General features: G+C 34.5%; 1 protein-coding gene across 2 annotated transcripts in view; it reads right to left on the bottom strand.

Annotated features, from left to right (window-relative positions):
- Positions 1-3,334: 3,334 nt before the first annotated feature.
- FBXL17 (F-box and leucine rich repeat protein 17) overlaps positions 3,335-21,998 on the bottom strand; it is a 138,095-nt gene continuing 119,431 nt past the window's right edge. Inside the window, exons 8-9 of one of the 2 annotated variants that reach the window (XM_032214118.1) lie at positions 14,676-14,818; positions 3,335-5,147 (exon numbers count right to left, since the gene is read on the bottom strand). In XM_032214118.1, the coding sequence (XP_032070009.1) occupies positions 5,010-5,147; positions 14,676-14,818 (281 nt within the window). In that variant the 3' untranslated portion in view covers positions 3,335-5,009. Of the gene's footprint in view, positions 5,148-14,675; positions 14,819-21,998 lie in introns of those variants that run through there. The other variant, XM_032214120.1, reaches the window with a different exon arrangement.

Raw genomic sequence — 21,998 nt, 5'->3', positions numbered from 1 at the left:
TGGACTGATGAGATGAGAGTGATTCTTGACAGACCAGATGGATGGGCCCATGACTGGGCCACAGAATTCCATTTCGACTCAGATGCCAGCAAGATGGAGGTGGGGTACTGGTATGCACTGATATTATTAAAGATGAGCTAGTTGGTCCTTTTGGGGTTGAAGAGGGACTCAAAATCAACTCCCAAACCTACTGACAGTTTTTAGAAGACAATTTCTTCAAGCAGTGGTACAGAAAAAAGTCTGCATCTTTCAAGAAGACCATGATTTTTATGCATGACAATGCTCCATCGCATGCCCATTGAAGTACTCCACTATGTGGCTAGCCAGTAAAGGCCTTAAGGATGAAAGAACCTGACCTAAGTCCTATTGAGAACTTCTGGGCCCTTTTTAAATGGAAGATTTATGGTAAAGGAAAACAGCACACCACTCTGAATAGGCCTGGGAGGCTGTAGTTGCTGCTGCACTAGCAGTTGATTGTCAACAGATCAAGAAACTGTCAGACTCTATGAATGTTATGATTGTTATTGAAAAGGGCAGCTATATTGGAGACTGGTTTTTTTTTAAATGTCAGAAATGTTTATTTGTAAATTTTGAAGTGTTTATTATTTTCACTTTAATAGATGAAAATAAACGAGTGAGATGGGAAATTTTTCATTTAGTTGCATAATAATTCTGCACGCTAATTATTGCCCAACAATTGTGCACACATAGATATTCTTCTAAGAAAGCCCAAACCTCACTTTTACTTCTTAAATATTCAGGTTTGTAGTTTCTTAACATTTTGGATTGACCAAGAACACTTTAGTTGTTTAATAATAAAAATTAATCCTCAAAAATACAACTTGCCTAATAATTATGCACACAGTGTAGATGGTTACAGAATATTTTGCAACTCTATTGCTCTACCAATTATTTATTTTTCCATAAATTTTTAGAATTTATTTTTAATTCTAAATATGACAGCTATTTTTCAGTTCATGATTCCAGTATCAAACCATTCCAAAATCATTGTACTGATTTTTTAACAAAAATCCTGTCTAAGTTTATCCTATTTCACAAAAGCAGCCATACGGTGTGCGAGTTTGGAGATTGTAAATGTTATTTGCATTGCACTCAAGTTGTTCAACATATGTGACATTGGTGGCTATGAACATATCCAACTGAAGCTATTATTCCAAAGCATGAGTCAAAGCTGGATTAGTCATTAGATGGTATTGTGATACTGTTTTAAATGAATGGTAAGAATATGGAGGATTTATTGATCCATGTGTGCACGTAAAACGGTTTCTTATTTAGTCTGCACCTAGTTGTTAGCTCCATGCCAATTCTCAGTGTGAAACTATGCTACAAGAAATGATATAGGAGTAGATGATTGTTACAGCAGGGAAGATTATAGGTTTAAATAAAAGCCTTAATTCTGACAGACATTTAGAGTTAAATACATGTTCCTTTCCACTAATCAGACCTACTATGTAAAATTTGCATATAAATATTTCTATTAGGGCAATATTTTTATTTCAGAATCTGTTATAAAGCTACACTAGCATAGTATCATTATTCATTGCTGGTGCAAAGCTTCCACAGTTGGTAAAAATCTCACTTTCATTGTGATTCCACTTTGTTAAGTGTTTGTTGAAAGTTTGTATAGGTCACTAAATAGGCACATTCACAATTTATTTCAACTTCAGGGACCTCTTGTACAATTGCTACTGAAATATATACTCTTCGAAACCTTTTCTACCTTATTATGTTGGATAATATCTTACAAAATTACTTATTACTTACCATTAAGTAATTTTCAAACATTATAATACTTGTCACTATTTTTATCCCCTTTTAGTACTTGCATCAAAGAAGGAAAATAAAATACTTCCCTTGAAAAAATTGTATTCGTGAGATTTATCACAATTCATAATCTTTAAAAAAGAAACAAGACCAAAAATATAAACGATATTTTCCAAATTATTTTGTCTGAAGTCTTCTGGTTTAGCCAGACATTTTGAAAAAAAATGACAACTTTCAGGTCAATTTTGAATATTTGAGATTATGGATTAAAATGCACTAACATTAAAAAAACAAATTCAGTGTTACATCTAAAAAAATCCTTTATTAATTTGATACATTCTAAAGGTTATCTACTATTCTGTTTTCAGTGTGTCTTTGTCAATTATCCTGAAATGTAACATTTCACAGTAGTCTAATATACATAAAAATAACCTAATGTATATATTATAGTGATTTTCTAAGTTCAGTTAATCAATTTGGGAGTCAGAGGAATCCACATAATAATAAAAGAACACTGATACTATCAGGTGCAATAAAATATGAACATTATCCAATTTAATTATAAATGATATGGAAGCATTTGATTCCTTAGTAGATAGCAGTCCAAAATGGAGAGACTTTGCTAAAATTTGGGTGCACCCAGTTAATTCCCTTTCCTGCATTGAGAAGCACTTCAATCACTCATGCCCTGGTGGACTGCTGCAATGAGATCTACATGAGGCTACCCTTGAAGACTATCAGGAAGCTGCAACTGGTGCAGAATGTAGTGGTGTGAGCAATTCTGGCACATGCAATATCTCTGCTATGTAAGCTGCACTGAATGCAAGTTGACTTCTGGGTCCAATTCAAGGTATGGTTATCACCTTTAAAATCCATCATGTCATGGGAGAAGTGTATCTAAGGTACCTGCTTGTCACAATTACATCAACCCATCCTACCTGGTCAAACAGGGAGGGCATGCTGTGAATCCTGTCAGTTAAAGAATTTTGACTGGCAAGATCTAGGAAGATGGCCTTTTTTGCTGTTTCCCCTGCCTCCTGGAACATTTTAGCCCAGAGATAAGGCAAGACCCCATTGTTCTGATTTTCTTGGCTGTGCCACTTAGCATGAGGATTTACGATAGTTATACAACCCTGGGACTGGCTGGAGGCTTGAGGGTTCTCCCTCAGTCTAGATAACCTTTTAGCCTGGTGAATTTTTAAATTTTAATTTTCACCTTTAACTTAGACATTTTAACCTTGGTTTTAATTGTGTTTTTAACTTTACTGTTAGTCATATTTTATATTGTTTTATCAGGTTGTTTGTAAATCACCAAGAGTTACATAAGTGAAAGGTACAGTGTAGAAATTTGATAGATAAATAAATAACTAGTATGCCTCACTAAAATAAAACTCTGATTCTAGATAAAAGTTTCTCATCAAAAAAGATTTTACAACGGTCAGTACCAAGTATTTAATGTTACCAAAATCTTCTCTTTACCTTACTGCAACATTTGATATTCTATGTTGAATGAAGAATAGCAATGTCATTCTGTACACATTTGGCCAGATTGAATTCCATAAAATTTATTCCTAGCATTATATAACATGGTGGGATAATAAACTTCTTACTAAGGGATGATTTACATCAGTATGGTGCTTTATGGTTAACATGATTGCAGATAGAAGGTTGTACAAAGATTATTTTATTTATATGCCATTTTTTAAAGTTGTTATGATTCCATCTGAGATTATATATCTCATTATAATTTATCATTATAGTTGTAAACCTGAGTGAATGACAGTATAAAGATATTTATGAGCATGGCCTAATTTGTTTTGATAAGTAGTTAACACATGCAAACATTTTTACTCAAATCCAAGGCCCATGAATAGACTTGCATACTTCCTACAGAAGTTTCCATGTATTTTGAAAAAGTTATCACATTGGCATGGATGAGAGAATGCTTTATAAAAATGCATTATGAACATCAGATCTGAATCACAGAGAAGTTGGGCATCATAGAAAGAGAGCAAAACAATTCATTTCTAGTTTGAAATAAATTATGAACATTTTTTGGAGAAATACATCTCCAAACATCTTTGTTTAAATTATATATAAAGAAGTAGGCCAGAAACAGATACTATAATTTGATTCTGACTTGTTTGACTTAACCGTACTTTCAATTAACTACTAATCCTGCAGATTTAGATATAACAGGAAGTTATAAGTGGAGACAGATGTTTCTTTCCGTCTCCCTTGAGATGCTGCAGAAGCATACAGGAAATGCAAGTCTGAGGTTTCTTCACACAATGAGAAATCTTGAATCAGATACACTACTTTTCACAGATCTAAGTAATAAAAAGTGCTGAAAATTAAAATGAAGATTTACAAAATTGGAAAGTGTGAAAGATGTAGAAATGTAATCAAGGTATATCCACTTAAATACATACATTCACAAGCAACTGAAAAATATTATTTTAGTAGAACCAATAGATACCAGTCAGATAGTCTGCTTAAATTGCCATTATGCTTATGTCCAGCATTTATTAAAGTTTCAATTCAAAATAAAATTTATCATAAAAATGTTATATTTTTGTACCTTTGTAAATTTTCATAAATGTGCATTTCAAAAACGCACAAGAGGTTAGCAATATTTTGATAATCTGATTTAAGATTATCTATACTTCTAATTTAAGGGGAGTTTGGGAAAGGAATTGCAACTTACAATTTAAAAAGAACTATGAACTATTAATAATAAAAAAACATGAAACAAAAATGCATAACAACATATTACACTGCTGAAACTAACCTTAGAACTAGAAGAAACCCACTTTAGAAGTTAAAACCTAAAGCTCTTAAACAACAACAAAAATCTTATAATGCATCTCTAAAGAATTGTTTCTATCATGTACATATACCTTGAAAAAACATAACAGTAGTCTAGTTTATGTAAACATTCAATTTACAAAAAAAGAGCAAGCTCTCTGCAAAATCTTACTGATTTGCATTTTTTAAAATTGACAAATAAACATTTCAGAAAAATTAAATATATCCGAGCATATTTTTCTTCTGATATTTCCATTGAAAGACTGAATAGTCATTTGCCACACACTCATACTCTCTCGCTTGCATATACATACACCAAATATATATTTAATAAAAACCAAAAAATATGAATTAAAAATCCTTAATCATCTTCAATTATTCAGTTTAAAACTCTTTTATTAATGCCATAGCATGAGTTAAGAGGCACCGGACATACTGGGTATCCAACCCATCTGGTATGCCCGTTCCAAGGTCCGCTTGCAATCTTGTAGCACTGTACTGAAGGTGATATGTGGGTGTTGCTGTACCAGTTGATCCACAGTAACTTCACTCACCTACATATAAAAGAAATAATTATATATATTATTTATTACTAATACCACGTGTTGTCTTTTAATTTCACTCTAAACAAGAACAAGAGAATGGCAATCTTTCAAATACAGAATTATTTGTATTTAAAATTATCAGAAAATCTTTTGGAGCAATATCCTTCAAAGCATTACTAAATTGCCTAAAATGAAATAAAAGTAAAATAAGTCTAACATCCCAAGCAAATAAATTCCAAAATATGGGCATGGGTAGATATGGTGAGAGGCTGGGAGTGGGCTGGTCAGCGAAAATGTGTCCAGAGCCTTAGAAAGAACATGAGTCCAATAAGTTCATAAGAATGAAGTTACACATATTGGACCACAAGAACCAGAATCTTGAATTACACTCACACCTGAAGTCAATGGATTTGGAACAAGATTGATGTAGTATAATCATATTAAAAGACAATTTGTCCACTACATCTTAGATGTGTTGGGGTTTCTTAACTCTCTTTAATTGCATCTTCAGGTAAAACTCATTGCATTAACACTTTGATCCACTGTAATCATAACTAACATCGCCAGAATGGGGCACAACAACATGAAAATGGTAATATAGCAGCCACTTGAACTTCCAGCAGAAATACTGGGTAGAAAAATGTCTTTAAACTCTGAATCTTATCCTTCACAGTAATTGGAATATTGTCTAGACAGGATGTATTGTTACAACATTCAAGCAAAAGGAATCTGAATCATATATTTTTAGCTTTCGTATCTTCATGGGAAGAGATTTTGCCCCTCTCCCACATTTCTCATTGCGAAAGAATTAAAGTCTTCCCTCTGTAATAACCATAATCGTCACAATCAATAATTAAAATGTACAGCTTAGAAGGTCAGAAATATCTGTGCTAGACCTTAACCAGAGATATTACCTTTACTCCTCGATCATACAAAGCAATCAATAAGGCCTAATTAAACTTAACATCTCTACAACTACGATGCTGTGAAGGGATTAATTTGTCAATTATTTTTAAGCTGATTGTAGTTCATATCACAGAGCCAGACAGCTTCCATCATTTTTTAGATTAAAAAAACAAGATTAACCTAAGAACATGACTTCTAGGTAACTTTCCTTAGAATTTTTTATTGAATTTTAAAATACATCAATATTTAATTTAAATACTCTTAACGGTGCTCCTCTGTTACAATTGTTCACTTTGTACTTCTTTATTGAGTCCAATGTTAAACTGAAATAAATTTACATATCTAAGGCACTTTCCATTCTCACCACAAATATATATTTAGTTGTCTTAAAATCCTTGGGAGAGGGCATGTTAAAGGACAACAGAAGCTCTTCAAATATCTCTTTACTATTGTTATTTCCTTCCCTGTCGTCATCGTCCTCCCCCAGTCCTACTGCCCTGAGCAAAGACCAAACTGAAGTGATTGTGCTAGGCAGTGCAGAGAATGAACAGTGATTGCATTTTATGACAGGGATAAATGACGGGTTTAATCTACAGTTCTTCTGCTTTGATAATAGAAACATTCAATCTTCATTGGGAGATTTGTCAACTGAAGAGCAAGTTGGATAGAAAATTGGTTTAACTTCTACTTCAAGTACACAGAGACCCTGCACGCTCTAAACACTTTTGTAAACAACTACATTATAGAAACACTGAATGTGTCTAAAAAACAGGAAGCTCCTTTTAATCAATCAGAATGAAATCTGTACTGGTACAAGCTATATGGCAGCTCAGACATATCAGTAAATCACATTTTAAAACTGACCAGAAATGTTACTGCAATATGTGGATGATCACATATGGCCTATATTAGTCTTTGCCAATGTTGGCATCTTCCAGATGTTGAGACTGCAACTTCCAGACTTCTATGAAAACATGATACTTTTGTACACTGAGCAGTATTTTAACAACTATACAACTAGAAATATATGTGTGTGGGCCTGATCATACCTAATAGCTGAAAAGGCAGAAGAGATGTTAATTAGATAGGCCTACATACTACATAGTCATCCTAAGTAAGTATCACATTGTGTGTACCTACTGGTTGATAGGAAATATGCAATGATCGCCTGGTTTGCAAAGTAGTTTCAAAATTAGAGATCTTAACTTGCATAGAACAATATGAGAATATTTCAGATAAAATGGGGTTAGGTTGAGTGTGTGGGATACTGGCCAAATTGCTCCAAAACTTAAGAGGTAGCATTCTGTTATAAAAATAGGAATGAGAAAAAATAGGAAAAAAATAGCTGCAAATAATCATTTTCAAAATGTTATATACATGAACTATTATCTACGCCGAACAATACATTTCACATGAACCCAAAGACTTGTTTTGAATGTTTTGTTGAAATATGAAATTAAAAAGTTTTGGCAGTGGGGTGTAACTGAGGAAAAAATCCAAATATACCAATAGCTGAAGAGAGGGAGGCGACACACTAGAAAGTGGAGAGGCCAGTGGGATGTGCTCTGCTGTGTTTATTTTTGACACTTTAGTAGGGAAGAGGAACATGGACTAGCACATCAATAATTTGAATTGGTAAGGGCAAGGGAGAAAAGGACGGTCCTGGTGGCCAGAAGAGTAAGCTGGTGATAGGATATGCCATGCTGGGAATTATTAAAGGGATTGCAAAGGTGATACATATCAACCTTGCCCTACTTGCTAAATAAAATTATCCAGGATCCCTTACAATTTTATTGCAGGCTTTCTTTTTTCAGAGCAATCATATAAGAGTTCAGCAGAACTGGAATGTGTAAGTATAATCTTTATGCTCATTGTACTTAAATACAACCAAATTGGTGATCATTTGTTCTGAGTTCTAAAGAAAAAAGGTCCCCTCAAGTTGGAAAGAACATGGTCAGAACAACAACAAGAGGCAGAGAGGCAGAGAGAATGAAGAGTGCTTGTGATGAAAATAAAAATATTGGCAGAATGGTAATTGGTCTGTTGCAAGGAATGTTTCTCAAAAGAAGCAAAAAATGGGTATATACAAGCACATTATTCTGTGTACTTTGTATGTCAAGAGATAAATTAAAGCTGAATGCAGTGGGAATAGGCTACTTGGAAAATGTGTGTCTAATAAAGCAGAAAGAAATATGAATGGGGGTTGAATGAATGTGGATTGAATGCAAAAGTGAATGACAAGTACAAAAGAAGTGCATTAAGATGATTTGGTAATATAGGATAAGTCAATTAGAAAATGATGGAAAATATATTAAGGAACAAGGGAAAGGTAAGACTGAAAAAATCAGTTAAATGGTGAAATCCTCAAAAATCAATGAAATTTGTAAACAATAAAAGACAATATATATGAAGTGATGCATCTAAGTGATGGAATCAAGGATGGTTTGTAAGGATAGAAAGGTTTAAGTATAGTGAATAGTTTTGATGAACCAGATCTAGTTGTATTTCCTTTTTTAGACTCATATCTTTAACATTTTCTGTGCTTTACATAAAACTGACTGCTCCACTCCTTCTTAGAATAAGGTAATACATATGTATTTCCATCCCCACCTCCCATCATCAAAATGAAGCAATTATAGTACTTAGTGCATAGGATGAATGTGGATTGTCTTATTGGATGTTCTTTCATAGCAAAAAACCAGACCAGACCAGACCAAATACTAATTGCAACAAGCAGTTGTAACGCACTAAATAAAACTTTATTTGGAGAATTTAATATTGGAAATTCTTATTATATTTGTCTAGAATGTCCTACTGCATATCCAATATCAGAGAGCAAATGTATCAATTAGCATGTCATGTGTATGGTTCATAACTGCGAGCTTTAAGATCTGGCTCTACCCGGTCCTCCAACCCGATGGATAATAATGAATATCATCTTATTTTCTTGGAACTAATACAGAAATCTGAATTTATGGGACTTGTGGCAACAGACAGCAATGGGCTACATAAAGACAAAAATAAATTATTTTATGAACTCGACTAAAAATTGGCCATGTATATCAGATAAAAGCACTGGTGATAATTGTGGAAATTCTACAATTCACAGACAAAACCAAACCAGATTCTTATTTCAGAACTTGATTGTAATATCTAATATTACAATATATCAATTTTGTTTTATGATTTTATACGGCATTATCCTCTTTTTGCTACTTTTATTTACTTCTCCCGGAGTCTGGTATGGAGATGGTCAGCTATACAAATTTGACAAACAAACAAATAATCCTGATGAACTATTTATACGCTTAAAATATCAAATTCACTATATCCATTATTCAGATTTCCACTGTTTAGAAATCTTTCATATGTTCATCTCCTTTCTTTTCAATGGTTTTAACAAGTTTATGTGTACTATATCCTGAGTATTATTTTCTCAATTATTTGTAAGTATATTTTTTAACCTAATAGTTGAATGAATAACATTCTCAGGTGGCCTAATTATAATTCCTGCCTGTAGCTACAACATAATAAAAGGTTTGTGAAATCATTCTGTGTGAAGTGCTAGGCACTTGATCTATTCAGCTGAGATGTTCCACAGAGTTTCAGTGATTATCTCAGTGCTGAGGGCTTAGGGGTAGTTGAATAATACAGTCACAGAAAAACATCTGCATCCTGGATTTTCTAAGTGTTAAGGCAGACAATGTGCTTCAGTCTGAATTATGGATTAAAAACAACAAAAATGGACTAAGTGACAGCACCTTACAAGGCTAGCATCTACCTGAATACTCATGTATTACTTTTGTCAAAGTAAATTTACTTAGACCCATTTCTTATATATTATTCTTGTGAAGTAGTTCGTAATTTCCATCTTCTGCCATAAACACCACTGAAGTCTGTATGCAAAATAATAAAGGAAGGGTGGTTTCTCTTACACCTTAACTCATTCCCAAGTGGCTAGTTCAATCACCTGATCTATATGGTACCCTGTTGTTTGAAAGGAGTATCTAGTATAGCTCCGATATTACAAAATTGAGTAAGGGTGAAATGTTAAACTAGAAATACTGTACTAGTGTTAAACTATTAATTGGAAAAAGTTACTAACAGAACATTACCAATAAAACCTGTACATGTAACCAACTGCCTACTAGAAAATTATATAAATGTAATAATAATTATTTGCACTCTTATATCTGACTTGATAAACCACTTGTACAAAACTTTTAATGCTGCATTAAACGCAGCTAAATATGTAATGGAAAGTTCTTTCTTTTTATAATTTTTATTAATAATATGGGGATTAATTAGTTAATTTAGCAAGTTCCTTTAGACAGTTTCACATTTTTATTAAAAATCTTTTATTCTTTTAAAAAGCTAATGTTGCAGATCTAAATTTAAAATAGAGCAGCATGATGGAAAGGATTAAAGTGGATGAAAGCATTGACGTAAATTGCCTTCTAATAGGATTGTGTGAGTTTTGAGTATCAGATATCCAATTACATATAAAATTTTGAAAATGCAGGGAATCAATTATGAAGCTACTTGATTTCTGCAAATTATAACTTCATATGAATGTGTGTGTGGGGGGGAATAAATGCTAGATACTTAAAAAAACATCTTTTCTTAAAAATCAAAAGTTATCATTTAAATTTTTAAGCCAAAAATACTGTGAAAACCATTTTTATTTGACATAATAGGAGAAACATTTTATGTTACCTATACTACAATTCTTAATTACTTCATAATTATTATTTAATATCTGCTATTTCTTAATAATTCTTTATACATTTTTATAATATTACAGAATATGTCAGTGTATCATAAACATATTCAGACCAATGGGAGGTCCCTCAGGTTCGTATTAAAGAAAAAAATTAAGCCTTCTCCCCTATGCAGACTGTATGTATATTCTAATGCAGCTGGGAAAGATAAAACGGGGGCGTCAAACTTGCGTCATCATGGCATTGTCATGTGACATATTGAAACTTTTTCCTCCTTCGCTAAACCAGGTCTGGGCGTGGCCAGTATATGACATATCCTGCTCACGGGCCACGAGTTTGACACCCCTGATCTAAAACAAGCCTAATTAGATTACATTGGAACAACTATAAACATTCTTCAATTAATATTTTCTTTAAAAAGTATTTTCTACATTTGGGGCTCATAGAAGCTACTAGAATAATTTATTTAATGACGTGACCCGTCAAAACCGCGGAGGACAAAATCGCGCTCGACGAAAGCGCGCATTTGACGTCATCACAGTGCGACAAAAAAATTAAAAATTGAAATAAAATTAAAATTAAAGCAAGCCGATTCACATAAAGGTAAGGGTTAGGTTTAGGGTTAGGGTTAGGTTAAGGGTTAGGGTTAGGTTTAGAGCGTTAGGGTTACGTTTAGCGTTAGGTTAAGGGTTAGCGTTACATTTAGCGTTAGGTTAAGAGTTACGTTTAGGGTTAGATTTAGGGTTAGGTTAAGGGTTAGGTTTAGGGTTAGGTTTGGGGGGGTTAGGGTAAGGTTTTCGCTTTATTTTTACATTTTTCGATCACAGCGCGATGTTTTTGGCGCGCTGTGATGACGTCAAATGTGCGCTTTCGTCGAGCGCGATTTTGTCCTCCGCGGTTTTGTGATGGAACCATTTAATGAAGCTGCAAGGTGGTGCTTTTTTTGAGACAATTCCATTTTTCTATTTTTAAGTTTTAAAATAAATATATATTTAAACATAGCTGTGTTAAGCAATGAATGTGTGCACTAATGAAAGAGAATAAATTTAACAATTACTCATTCATGTTTTTTTGAAAATTCTGAACTGTTTCCTATTTTGAAACAAAGATGGTTCATATATAACTATAGTTCATTATATGTTTAGTTATACTGCCATTTAAATCTTGCTACTCACAATTTTGTACTTTCTTTTGAACTTGAATAATAAATCATTAAAAATCTATAAATGTTTTACTTTTGAATAAACACATATGTAATTACATTCATTTTGATTAAAAGATAAATATTAGGCATGAAAAATTCACAAAAACAGACTTTATGGTAATCCCACATTTTTAGGATAAGATCAGTGAAATCTTAGAAAATGTGACATCTAGCAAGATTGAAGACATCACAAATATGGGAGCCCATCATTCAACAATTTCCAAATCCCATATTCAAATGAATTTTTTTCAGAAACAAAATGTTATTTTCTTTTCTTTCTCCACATATTCTCAAAATCTGTCCCAGAATGGACTTTGAGGGTACATGGGAAATTCCACTTATTCCATTAATGGAACCAGCCTTTTTTTCTTCTTAAAAAAAAAACATTTCTATTTAATGAACTTCTTCTAGAAGAATACTACCCTCAATTAGGCTAGGAGTCATGCAATATTTTCATCCTAGAAACCTTACTCATTCAGACAGCTAAAAGTATACAATTCTTAGATCCATCTTTCTTGATTAGCCTTTCTATTCTACTTTAGTGGAAGAATGACTTGACAGGACAATCAACAATATTTTACTTAATACCGTATTATTATCAAGCTATTTTTGTTCCTTAAAGTTATTGCTTCAACTGTATAAAAATAAAAAGAACTATACTAATGGAACTTGATGAAAAAGCAATTAATCTGATTATTTTCATAACATGGATCAATAACAATAGCCACTAGTAGAATCTGTGGCCTACAACTAGTTATATAATCAATGGAATTAAGCAGACACTGGCTTAATTAGCCAGCTCTGCAGAGTCTCTGGACTAGTTAGGATTTTGCAATTCTAAATTTATATGAAGTACACATGAAAGAGACTTCAAGGTATGTCATAAAACAATGTTTTGGGAAGATTATGTCATAAAACAATGTTTTGGGGAGAATATTGGAATCTTTTGCTACATATTGCTTACTAGTCATTGTGTTCATGAGTTTTGCTTCCATACCTGTTAACATCACATAAAGGGAAGTGTCAATCTGGTATAGCAACATTATTCAATATTTTGAAAAAGGTTAAGAGGTGAAAAATTGAACCCAAGTGTACTTCTCATTCAAGTGCATGGTTGAACATCTTTTTGCCACAGTGGCATTTAATAACCTTTCCTATTTGCCAAATATTATTGCAATTATGGTCTAAAATCAATAGTTGGAAAAATAAATACATTCTGCATGAAATATGAAAAGTTAAGGAACAAAATTCTCTATTTTCTAACTATGAAAGAGGAATGAAACTCTTAAGCTGCCAACATTGAATCTAAAACATTTTAAATTCAGAATGCAGCTTCTGAATTTTGTTCTTTTTATAGCTATTATTCAGCTTTCTCTTGAACACAAAGGTTTAACAAGCAAGTTAAATGACCCCCAATGGTGTCTCTTATGCCACACTTTACAGCATTCTCATCAAGGTAGCCAATATATATTTCCCCATTAATCAAGAACAGTTTTCCCTACTTGCTCTGTAACATTCTCACAGATTCTTATTCTTGTTAGCTAAGTTGTCTCCCTTCACAGCATGCAGTTCTTTTTGTAGCAAGTCGGGAAAACATAAGCCCGCAATTAAAAGAATACAGACAATACTGTATATTGATTATACATGGTTTAAGTGATGGCATAGTAAAATCTGTTTAGAACACCAAGGTCACTGAAATTTTAGTACTTCAAGGGAAGACGTAGACTTTTTTGAAAAAGCTTATTTTATTGCCCAATAAAGTTTAATTATATCCACAAAATATGTAAAATTGATCAGATAATTGAAGACCTAACTTAAAGTCAAGGAATTAAGCAGATATTTTTATCACTATTCCTCAAATAAGACTCTCAGATGGCAGTCTTCATTTAGCAACTGACTTGCATAGTGACCATTTGCAGTGCAGTGATAAAAAATATTTTTTGAAACCAATCTTCGCATTTAAGATCTTTGCAGGTCCACAAAGCAAAGGAACACAGATATAAGAGCCTAAGCACAGTCATTTTTTCATTTAATGACATCTTTCCTTAATAACCAAGTTGTTGGTTTCAATTGTGGCTGCTGAATCAAGGACTACCTGTACTTTGCTTGTCTTGCCCCTCACAAAATATTCAGGTATAAAGTAATATGCTCTGCAAACAAATCGTGGTTTCATTAGCTTAGAAATTTTTAAAACGTTTCATCCCTACAATGTGTTTTTAAAAGTAAAAAAAAAAAAAGTAAAACGGAGAACTATTTTAATGTGTTTTTTAATAAGCAAGAAACAGTCCATAATGTATGGAAAATTTAATAATATATAATGCTTAAATTGCAATTATGTCATCTTAAGTAAATATATTACGCTTATTTTTAAAACAATGACTTATGAACAAGAAATGTGAGGAAAAATTATGACTTTTATAAAGTCACACGTTTTAATCTTTTTGGGGTACGGGATATTTTAAGATTTCTATTTTAAAGCTAGACAGATTATTATGTTAATTAATTATATATAATAATCAATCAGAAATTAGGTAATTCAGAAAGTGAAAACTATATAAAACTATGTTAGCATCATAAGATCAGTATTAAACAAGCAGATAGGATCAAAAGATCACATACAGAACTTGCATTTACTGTCTTGCTTGAATAGATTTAAGAATGTGTAAAACACATGGGGATGTTGTTTTTTTATACAATGTTTCTTACCTTATCACATCTCATCAGTCCCAAGTATCGGAGTGATTTACTGGTCTGAGCAATCTGGGTGGCTCCCTGATCTGTGATTTCTTTGCACCATCCCACATCAACTGTCTCTATTGTCATACTGTATCTTCCAATGGCTATCAGGGCTATAAAACACAAGAAAAGCCAGAACCAGAAATGTAATATAAATCAGACAAGCATATGTTTTATAAATACATGCAGAATATTATTATATCAAACATTATAAATATTTGCTCTTGAACTTCCTGTTTGTTGCACTTAGATTGATATATGTTATTTATAAACAAAGAACTTCACACAGTTCCTTTTCTCCCCAAAATCTATACTGTAAAATACCTTTGCCTTGCTGTATAATATGTAGTGGTTACATTTAGTTAAACTTCTGTTTTAAATATATGGTCTTAATTTTGTCATTATTCTCCAAGTTTCAGTTTCCAGTCTGGTATCTTTGGTAAAGTTCTTCTTTTCCAATGTGATGCTAAGTTCATCCTTGCAGCCGTGAATATATGTTTTAGTAAATAATTGTGATTTTTTTTTGTAAGTTAAAATTAAAATGCTTTAGAGTTATACCTAGAAAGAAGAATTGTGGCTTCATTTCTAATATGATTTCTAATATTTTCTTAATAGGACTATCTATGCGTTTCTTTCTGGTACTTCTAAGTTATTTTTCATGTCCACCATAATGTTCTTTCTATCTCATGGCATTTCCACTAATTATATGATTTCACTGTTTTGGCAATTATTGACATAGTTATAACTTAGAATAAAGGTGGAAGGTAGAATCCATAAAACTGTTTTAGGGATTGTGCCCGTTCCCCAACATGCATTGGAATGTTATACATAAGTATACAAGAAGTGGAGCTTGCCTCCTCATATGTTATCTATATCATTTCTATGAAATCCTGACTTGTCATTGACAACCTTGGTTAATGAATTGGATTAGGACAAGGAAGATCCACACTCAGATACAGAAGTTCTAACCATTATCTCTCAGACCAACTAATTTCACAGGATTGAAGGAGAAACTACATATAAACAGTCTTAAGCTAGATGAGCGAAGTTTCTCAACCTCTTTAGCTTTGATGAACTCTTGAAATAATTATCAAGTTTCAGAGGTTTCTGAAATAGAGAAAGGAGATTCCAGAAATTGTATGGCCTCTGAAGCTAATTCTTGGAATGTTAATCTATTTAAACATTGATTTTTAGTTGTGATGGATTACTCGGAAATATAATTATTGAAAAAAATTGAATTCTTTACATATTTTTTTCACTTTTTGGACACTATTCTTTATTGTACTAATACATTTTTATTTAGTCTTTTTATTTATTTGCCAGTGTTCTAGATATTTTTTATCATATTTGTAATATCTTTGTTTGGCAAAAATGATTTGAGAGAAGATGTTATCTGCCACCAAATCACCTATCTCCTTTTATTTACTATCTGTTTATACATGATCCCTAGTCCAGTTCTTGTATATTTTACTAGTAGATTGTTAATTATTATTTTTACTAATAACTCTATTGGAAATTATAAAATGCAAGTAAAACTAATGTAAACTATAAAAAATAAAGAACAAGAAAAAGAGAAGAATGGGAACTTTCCTTTCCTATCCATCAAGCATAAACTTATCGCCACCTCTTAAAATGTAATGTCATTCTTGATCTCTAATATCAAACAAATCTTTGAAATGTCCTCAATTCTAATTAGCAAAAATTCATTAAAGTTTACCAGAAATAACAAAATATATTATAAATTTATAATACCACTTAAAATCCTTTCAATTTTTTTCAAATACAATCAGTAAAAATCCAGTATAACTTACAAAGGGAAAAATACAATTATATTAGTCTTAATTGAATCTCTTCAGCAAATTCCTCAAATCTCATAATTCAAGTACAATCTATAAAAATCCAACAGAACTTATTAAAAATATCAGCATTAATTTAGGCAAATAAATTTAAGATGTGACAAGTAACTTCTACTTAACTGTTATTTATAAAATATCTTAAAATATATTCTTCCAGAGCTAGCAAAAAACAAAAACTATTACAAATTACCAGAAATGTCTGTCTGTCTATCTAGTCTAGTTATTTTTTGAAGATGAAAAAACCCCAACTTGATTTTTAAAAAAAACCTTATGTCTTATGTGTAGTTATTCTTTTTAAGTCAACAATGTGCAGAAAATCTCAAGGAAAGGCTACAAATCAGTTTAATACTATAACCTGAAGTAGCTGAAAAGAAAATGGACTGGTTTGAAGCATCAACAGCAAGTTTGCTCTTTTAAGGGCTTCAGCAAGTGTCTTCTATGTTAATAGATATTTTGATTTCACCAGCATGCTAGATAGCAAATTTCTCAACCAGTAAGGCAAGTGGTTAATTTCCATAAATAAGTTAGCCTGGAAATATTAAAAATATAAATGCTTAATTTATATAAATATATATGGTCATAAAAGAGAAGTATATTAAAACAACATAATCACGTCCATACATTATATTGCACTTTTTTTATCCACTTGACAAAGCAAAAATGAAATGGCATAATTTGGGAGATAATCTACTGGTCTCAGAAACCCTTACAAAGGTTCTTAATTGTTAGAAGTTTTAGGGTGTTCCCCCCCCCCCCAGTTAACTCAGAAGTTAACTGAGTCCATGATATCTGAAACATACAAATAAACATTTACACCATAATTTCTTCTGTCGAGTCATCAAATTGCTTTCAGATAATGACAGCTGCAACTCATATCCCAAGATAAGATGTCGCTGGCCAGCTGCACCTTAATTGCAACTACTGCAGAATAATAAAGCTGGTAACATTAATTAGCATTCCTCTATATAAAGAATGGGATGAAATGTCTTGAACATAGTTGAATGTAATCATCCCGGGAACTCTTTAAACAGTAATTAAAGTGATGGAAATGCAAATAAAAATGTACAGTCCTAAGGGTTTGAAAAATACTACTTTCTCCTCAAGTAGTTTTCAGAACTCTTCACATTTAGCAGCATAATTTACCTTTCAAAATATTCATCAATAAGAAGCATACCAGGGGAAAATGCACAGATGTATTTCTATGTAGGCCTTTTTCTTTAAACGAAATACAATAAAACTGTTCTTTGCATATTTTACACAGTAGTCTGAGGAAAGGCTGGGATATAGCCAACATTATGTGAACAGAGACTGACATGTGCCACAGGACTTTCCTCCTGCCTGAATTACTAGTGTCATGTCCCAAATGCATCAATTTATTATATTGATGATAGGAATTATACTGAGCTTTGTAAGCTGTACTGGAAGCCTTTTTACCTAGAGTAGAATTATTTGAAATAAACCAGGCTAGACAAGCAGGCATTGTTTCTCCATCTGTTACAATTTACTCAATTAAAAATAAACAATTACAGCATGTAATTCAAATATGTACATTATGATCTACTGCAACTAGTTGCTGCATCTGTACACAGAGAGAATGAGACAAACAACCATATGTTAGGGAATGTGAAGAGCAATTTCCCAAACAATGATCGATTTTTAACTATTAACAGTTACAAAAATACACATCAGGAAGATGTTTGGTTTAGCAAATTATAAAGAAATTGTTGGGAATTTAAATTTTTCTGTTGCTCTTATGAACTCTGAACTTTCTTATAAATTGTGTGTGATAAAATCGTAATTCTATGTAATTTGTTCTGTTTCCAACTGTTCTTTGTCAGTTTGTTTTTAAAGTACCTGTAATCTTAAAGTTTCAACATACCTCTGATGTACATAGTGAATTCTTTAATGAAATTCATTTGTATTTTTTAATTGCACAACTAAGCAAGAAGAGAAAAAAATTCTTATACAATTTTAGCAGACTCTTCCCCTTGCAGGATACAATTAAGTATATACTTAATTGCAAGTAAGAACACTTGTACTTCTATTTTAAGCTGACAAATCTTGTGCAGAGAACTTTCTTCCTATTGTTCATAGTTAAATCAGTGTTTACATATGTAAGCTACAGAATTTATATGGAATATTTAACTAATTTATATGGGGATGTTCCAAATATATTTTTAGAAATTTTTGCCAGTTTTTATATTTTGCTTTTAAAATACCTAAAGGAAGATGTGAAAAGAAGAACAACTAATACGATAAAAAGCCCGGAGACTAAAAAGAATGTTTGATTTACCTGAACGGTCGTTCTCTGCGTGCTACAGGAGAATCCAAGCATGGATTAACTTCTGTCTATCTACCCAGAGACCGAATTGTAAAAGCTTTGGCCATGTCTCCTCTGTTCTACTGGGTGGTCTGGATGACTTTGCCGGAGAATCTGTCCTTCTTCAGGATTCTCTCCCTCACGTGCCAGACAGTCAACAGGAGCCACTGAGGGTCCAGATAGAGTAAGACCCCCTGGCTGAGAGAAACCTTATCCTGGGGAATTCTCCAGGGTCCAGTCACAGATAGGCTGACAAGGTCGGCATAGTATGCCAAACTAGGGTCGCCTGGGCCAATGAGGAGAGACTAAAAAAATTTCTGCCCCCTCTGCCAAGATTTTCCTGATTACCCTGGAGATGAGAGGGAGTGGCATGAAAGCATACAAGAGACCCTGAGGTCAAGGGCAGCAGAAGGCATTGACACTCTCTGCTCCTAATGTCTAGAACTTGGAGAAAAAATTGGGAAGATGGGTGTTCTCCAGCCAGGCAAATAGGTTGACTGTGGATTGGGCCAATCTTGCCGACAGTTGCTGGAATAGATCTGGGGTGCAGGCGCCATTCTGAGGATCAATGGTGGTCCCACTCAGCCAATCCACTTGTACGTTGTCTACTCCAGACATGTGGTCTGCTCTCACGAATTGGATGTATTGCTACACCCAGAGTCTCAGAACCTCTGCCTTTTCCATGGGGGACTTGGTGCCAGTGCTCCTTTGACAATTGACATAAGCTTTGGTTACCACATTGTCCATCAATAGGAGAACATGGCAGTCCTGTATTTCCATGTGGAAGTGGAGAAAGGCAAGCTGCGCTGCTTTCAGCTCCAGCCAATTGATATTGTGTATTAGTTCCTCTGGGGACCACCTTCCCTGAGTTACTTGAATCTGGAGGTGGATGCCCCAGCTGAATAGGCTGGCATCCAATGTAATGGTAAAGCGGCTGGGCTCCTTGAACAGGCAGCCCTTTGTCATGGCTGGAGACTGCCACCAGGGGAGGGAACGAAGGACTTTTGGCGTAACACAAACCTTCATGCTGTAACTGTGAGTGCCGGCTCTCTGGTGTGGTAGGAGGAACCACTGCAGGGTTCTTTTGTGAAGATGCGTCCAAGGAATTATTGCAATTCACGAGATCATCTTTCCCAGAAGCTGGGAAAGAAGAACAACTGACAGTGTTTGTAGCACCTGAATGCAGTTCACTAAATCTCGATGCTGACTAGATGTTCCTAGGAGAGAAAAACTCTGTAGGATGTGGTGTCTATTACCACACCCAGTATAGCAGTCTGATAGTGGGGCTTAGATAGCTCCAGGTTTACAAAGAATCCATGATCCTGGAGTGTCTGTATGGTAAGTCGGAGGTTGTGCCTTGCTTGTGGGAGGGATGATGACTGGATGAGGATGTCATCCAGGTAGCATTGGAGTCTTACGGACCTTGACTTGAGGAATGCTGCAACCGCAGCTAACAATTTGGTGAAGGTTTTGGGTGCTGATGACAGGCCAAAGGGCAAGGCTCTATATTGGTAATAGAACCTTGGGAGCATTCTGTGGGATGGCCAAATTGGGACATGAAGATAAGCTTCCTTTAGATCTATCGATGTTAAGAGATCGCCTTCTCAAATGCATCTCATTTGAAGGGATTGCATTTTGAAGTGCTTGTATGCCAGGTGTATGTTGAGTTTCTTCAAATAGAGGATGACTCTCCACCCCCCCCTGCATTTTTTGGTACTAGGAAGAGAATCAAGTAGAAGTCTAGCCCCTCCTGTCCTATAGGGACCTGCTCTATGGCCCTAATCTCTAATAGATGACAAATTTCTTCTCCCATGAGACCCTTTTTGGAGGGGCAGGCACGGGTGGGGCACTAAATGAAGTGCCTCAGGGGGCATGAAGATAAACTCCAATGTAAGACCCAGCTTTATGGTTCATAGAACCCACGGATTCATGGTTATCATCTCACATTGGGCACCAAAAACTGCAACCACCGTCCAATGGGAGGAGGATGTTGGTAGTCATTTAGCTCTATGAAATGGTCTGTTGCTGGATCCTTGCAATGGCCGCCTGGCAGCAGGCTGCTGTCTGCCCTGTCCCAAAGGACTGTCTGTCCTGGGGATGATCAGTTCCCTGGGAATAGGGACAGTGGAATGAAGGAACATTGAGGCTTGTCTCAGGGGCCTGAAATAGTTGCCTACGAAAATAAGATGGGGTCCTACAATCTGTTCTCATATTGATGTGGGATTCTTATCCTTGTTCTCTTAAAATAGGTTCTAGCAACTCCCCAAACAGGTTACCTTCCTTAAAGGGAGCAGAAGCAAACTTCCACTTTGACTCATGTCCGTATGCCAATGGCGTAGCCACAGGAGGCGACACAAAGGGTAAGGCCCTGGATGCAAACTTGGCCGCATTTAGGATAGCATCCACAGAATATTTGACTGCAGCCATTAACTTGTTAATGTTCTGGCATAGCCTGATTTCCTCTGGGGACCAGAAGCTAGAGAAGTGAAGCCCTATTGAAAAATGAGGCAGCAGTGGCTACTTTAATGGCCCAGGCTGTCGCCTGATGTGTCTTATGGAAGAATTTTTCCACTTACTTATCTTCCTCTTTCAGATCCTTCATCAGATCTGAGGGTAGAATTGAAGCCAAAGTCAGAGACATCACTGGGGCATCTATGGATGGCAACTGTAATAGCTTGTTCAGGCTTGGGTCAACAGTGTAGAACCTCTGGTCATTTCCACTGGGTGCTGCTAGGGAACCTGGCTGTAATCACTGATATTGGATCACATCTACAAACAGCTTAGGAGAGGGAATAATCTCCTGCACCAGAGCTGGTTCATTAAACAACCCTTCACTAGGATCTTGAAGATCCTTAGTCCCCTCTTCAAGTCTACCCAGCACACCCATGTGGGTGGTGGTCTTGGCCTTGAATAGAAGGGATTTGAACAAGGCTGTCTTAAACAGAACGACGAAGGCAGGTTTGTCCGGAGTGAGGCCCTCGTCCTCTGATAGTTCTTGGTCCTCTCCCCAAATGGACTCCTCACTGCACAGAGAGGGGCATGGAGAGGGGGCTCCCTATATAAGCATCCTATCATGGGGGCCCTTGTACTAGCAGACGGGTAGGAGCAAGATGGGCA

The sequence above is a fragment of the Thamnophis elegans genome, chromosome 3 (genome assembly GCF_009769535.1).
Source record: "Thamnophis elegans isolate rThaEle1 chromosome 3, rThaEle1.pri, whole genome shotgun sequence".
Lineage (NCBI taxonomy): Eukaryota > Metazoa > Chordata > Lepidosauria > Squamata > Colubridae > Thamnophis > Thamnophis elegans.
This window is presented reverse-complemented; position numbering and strand designations above follow the sequence as displayed.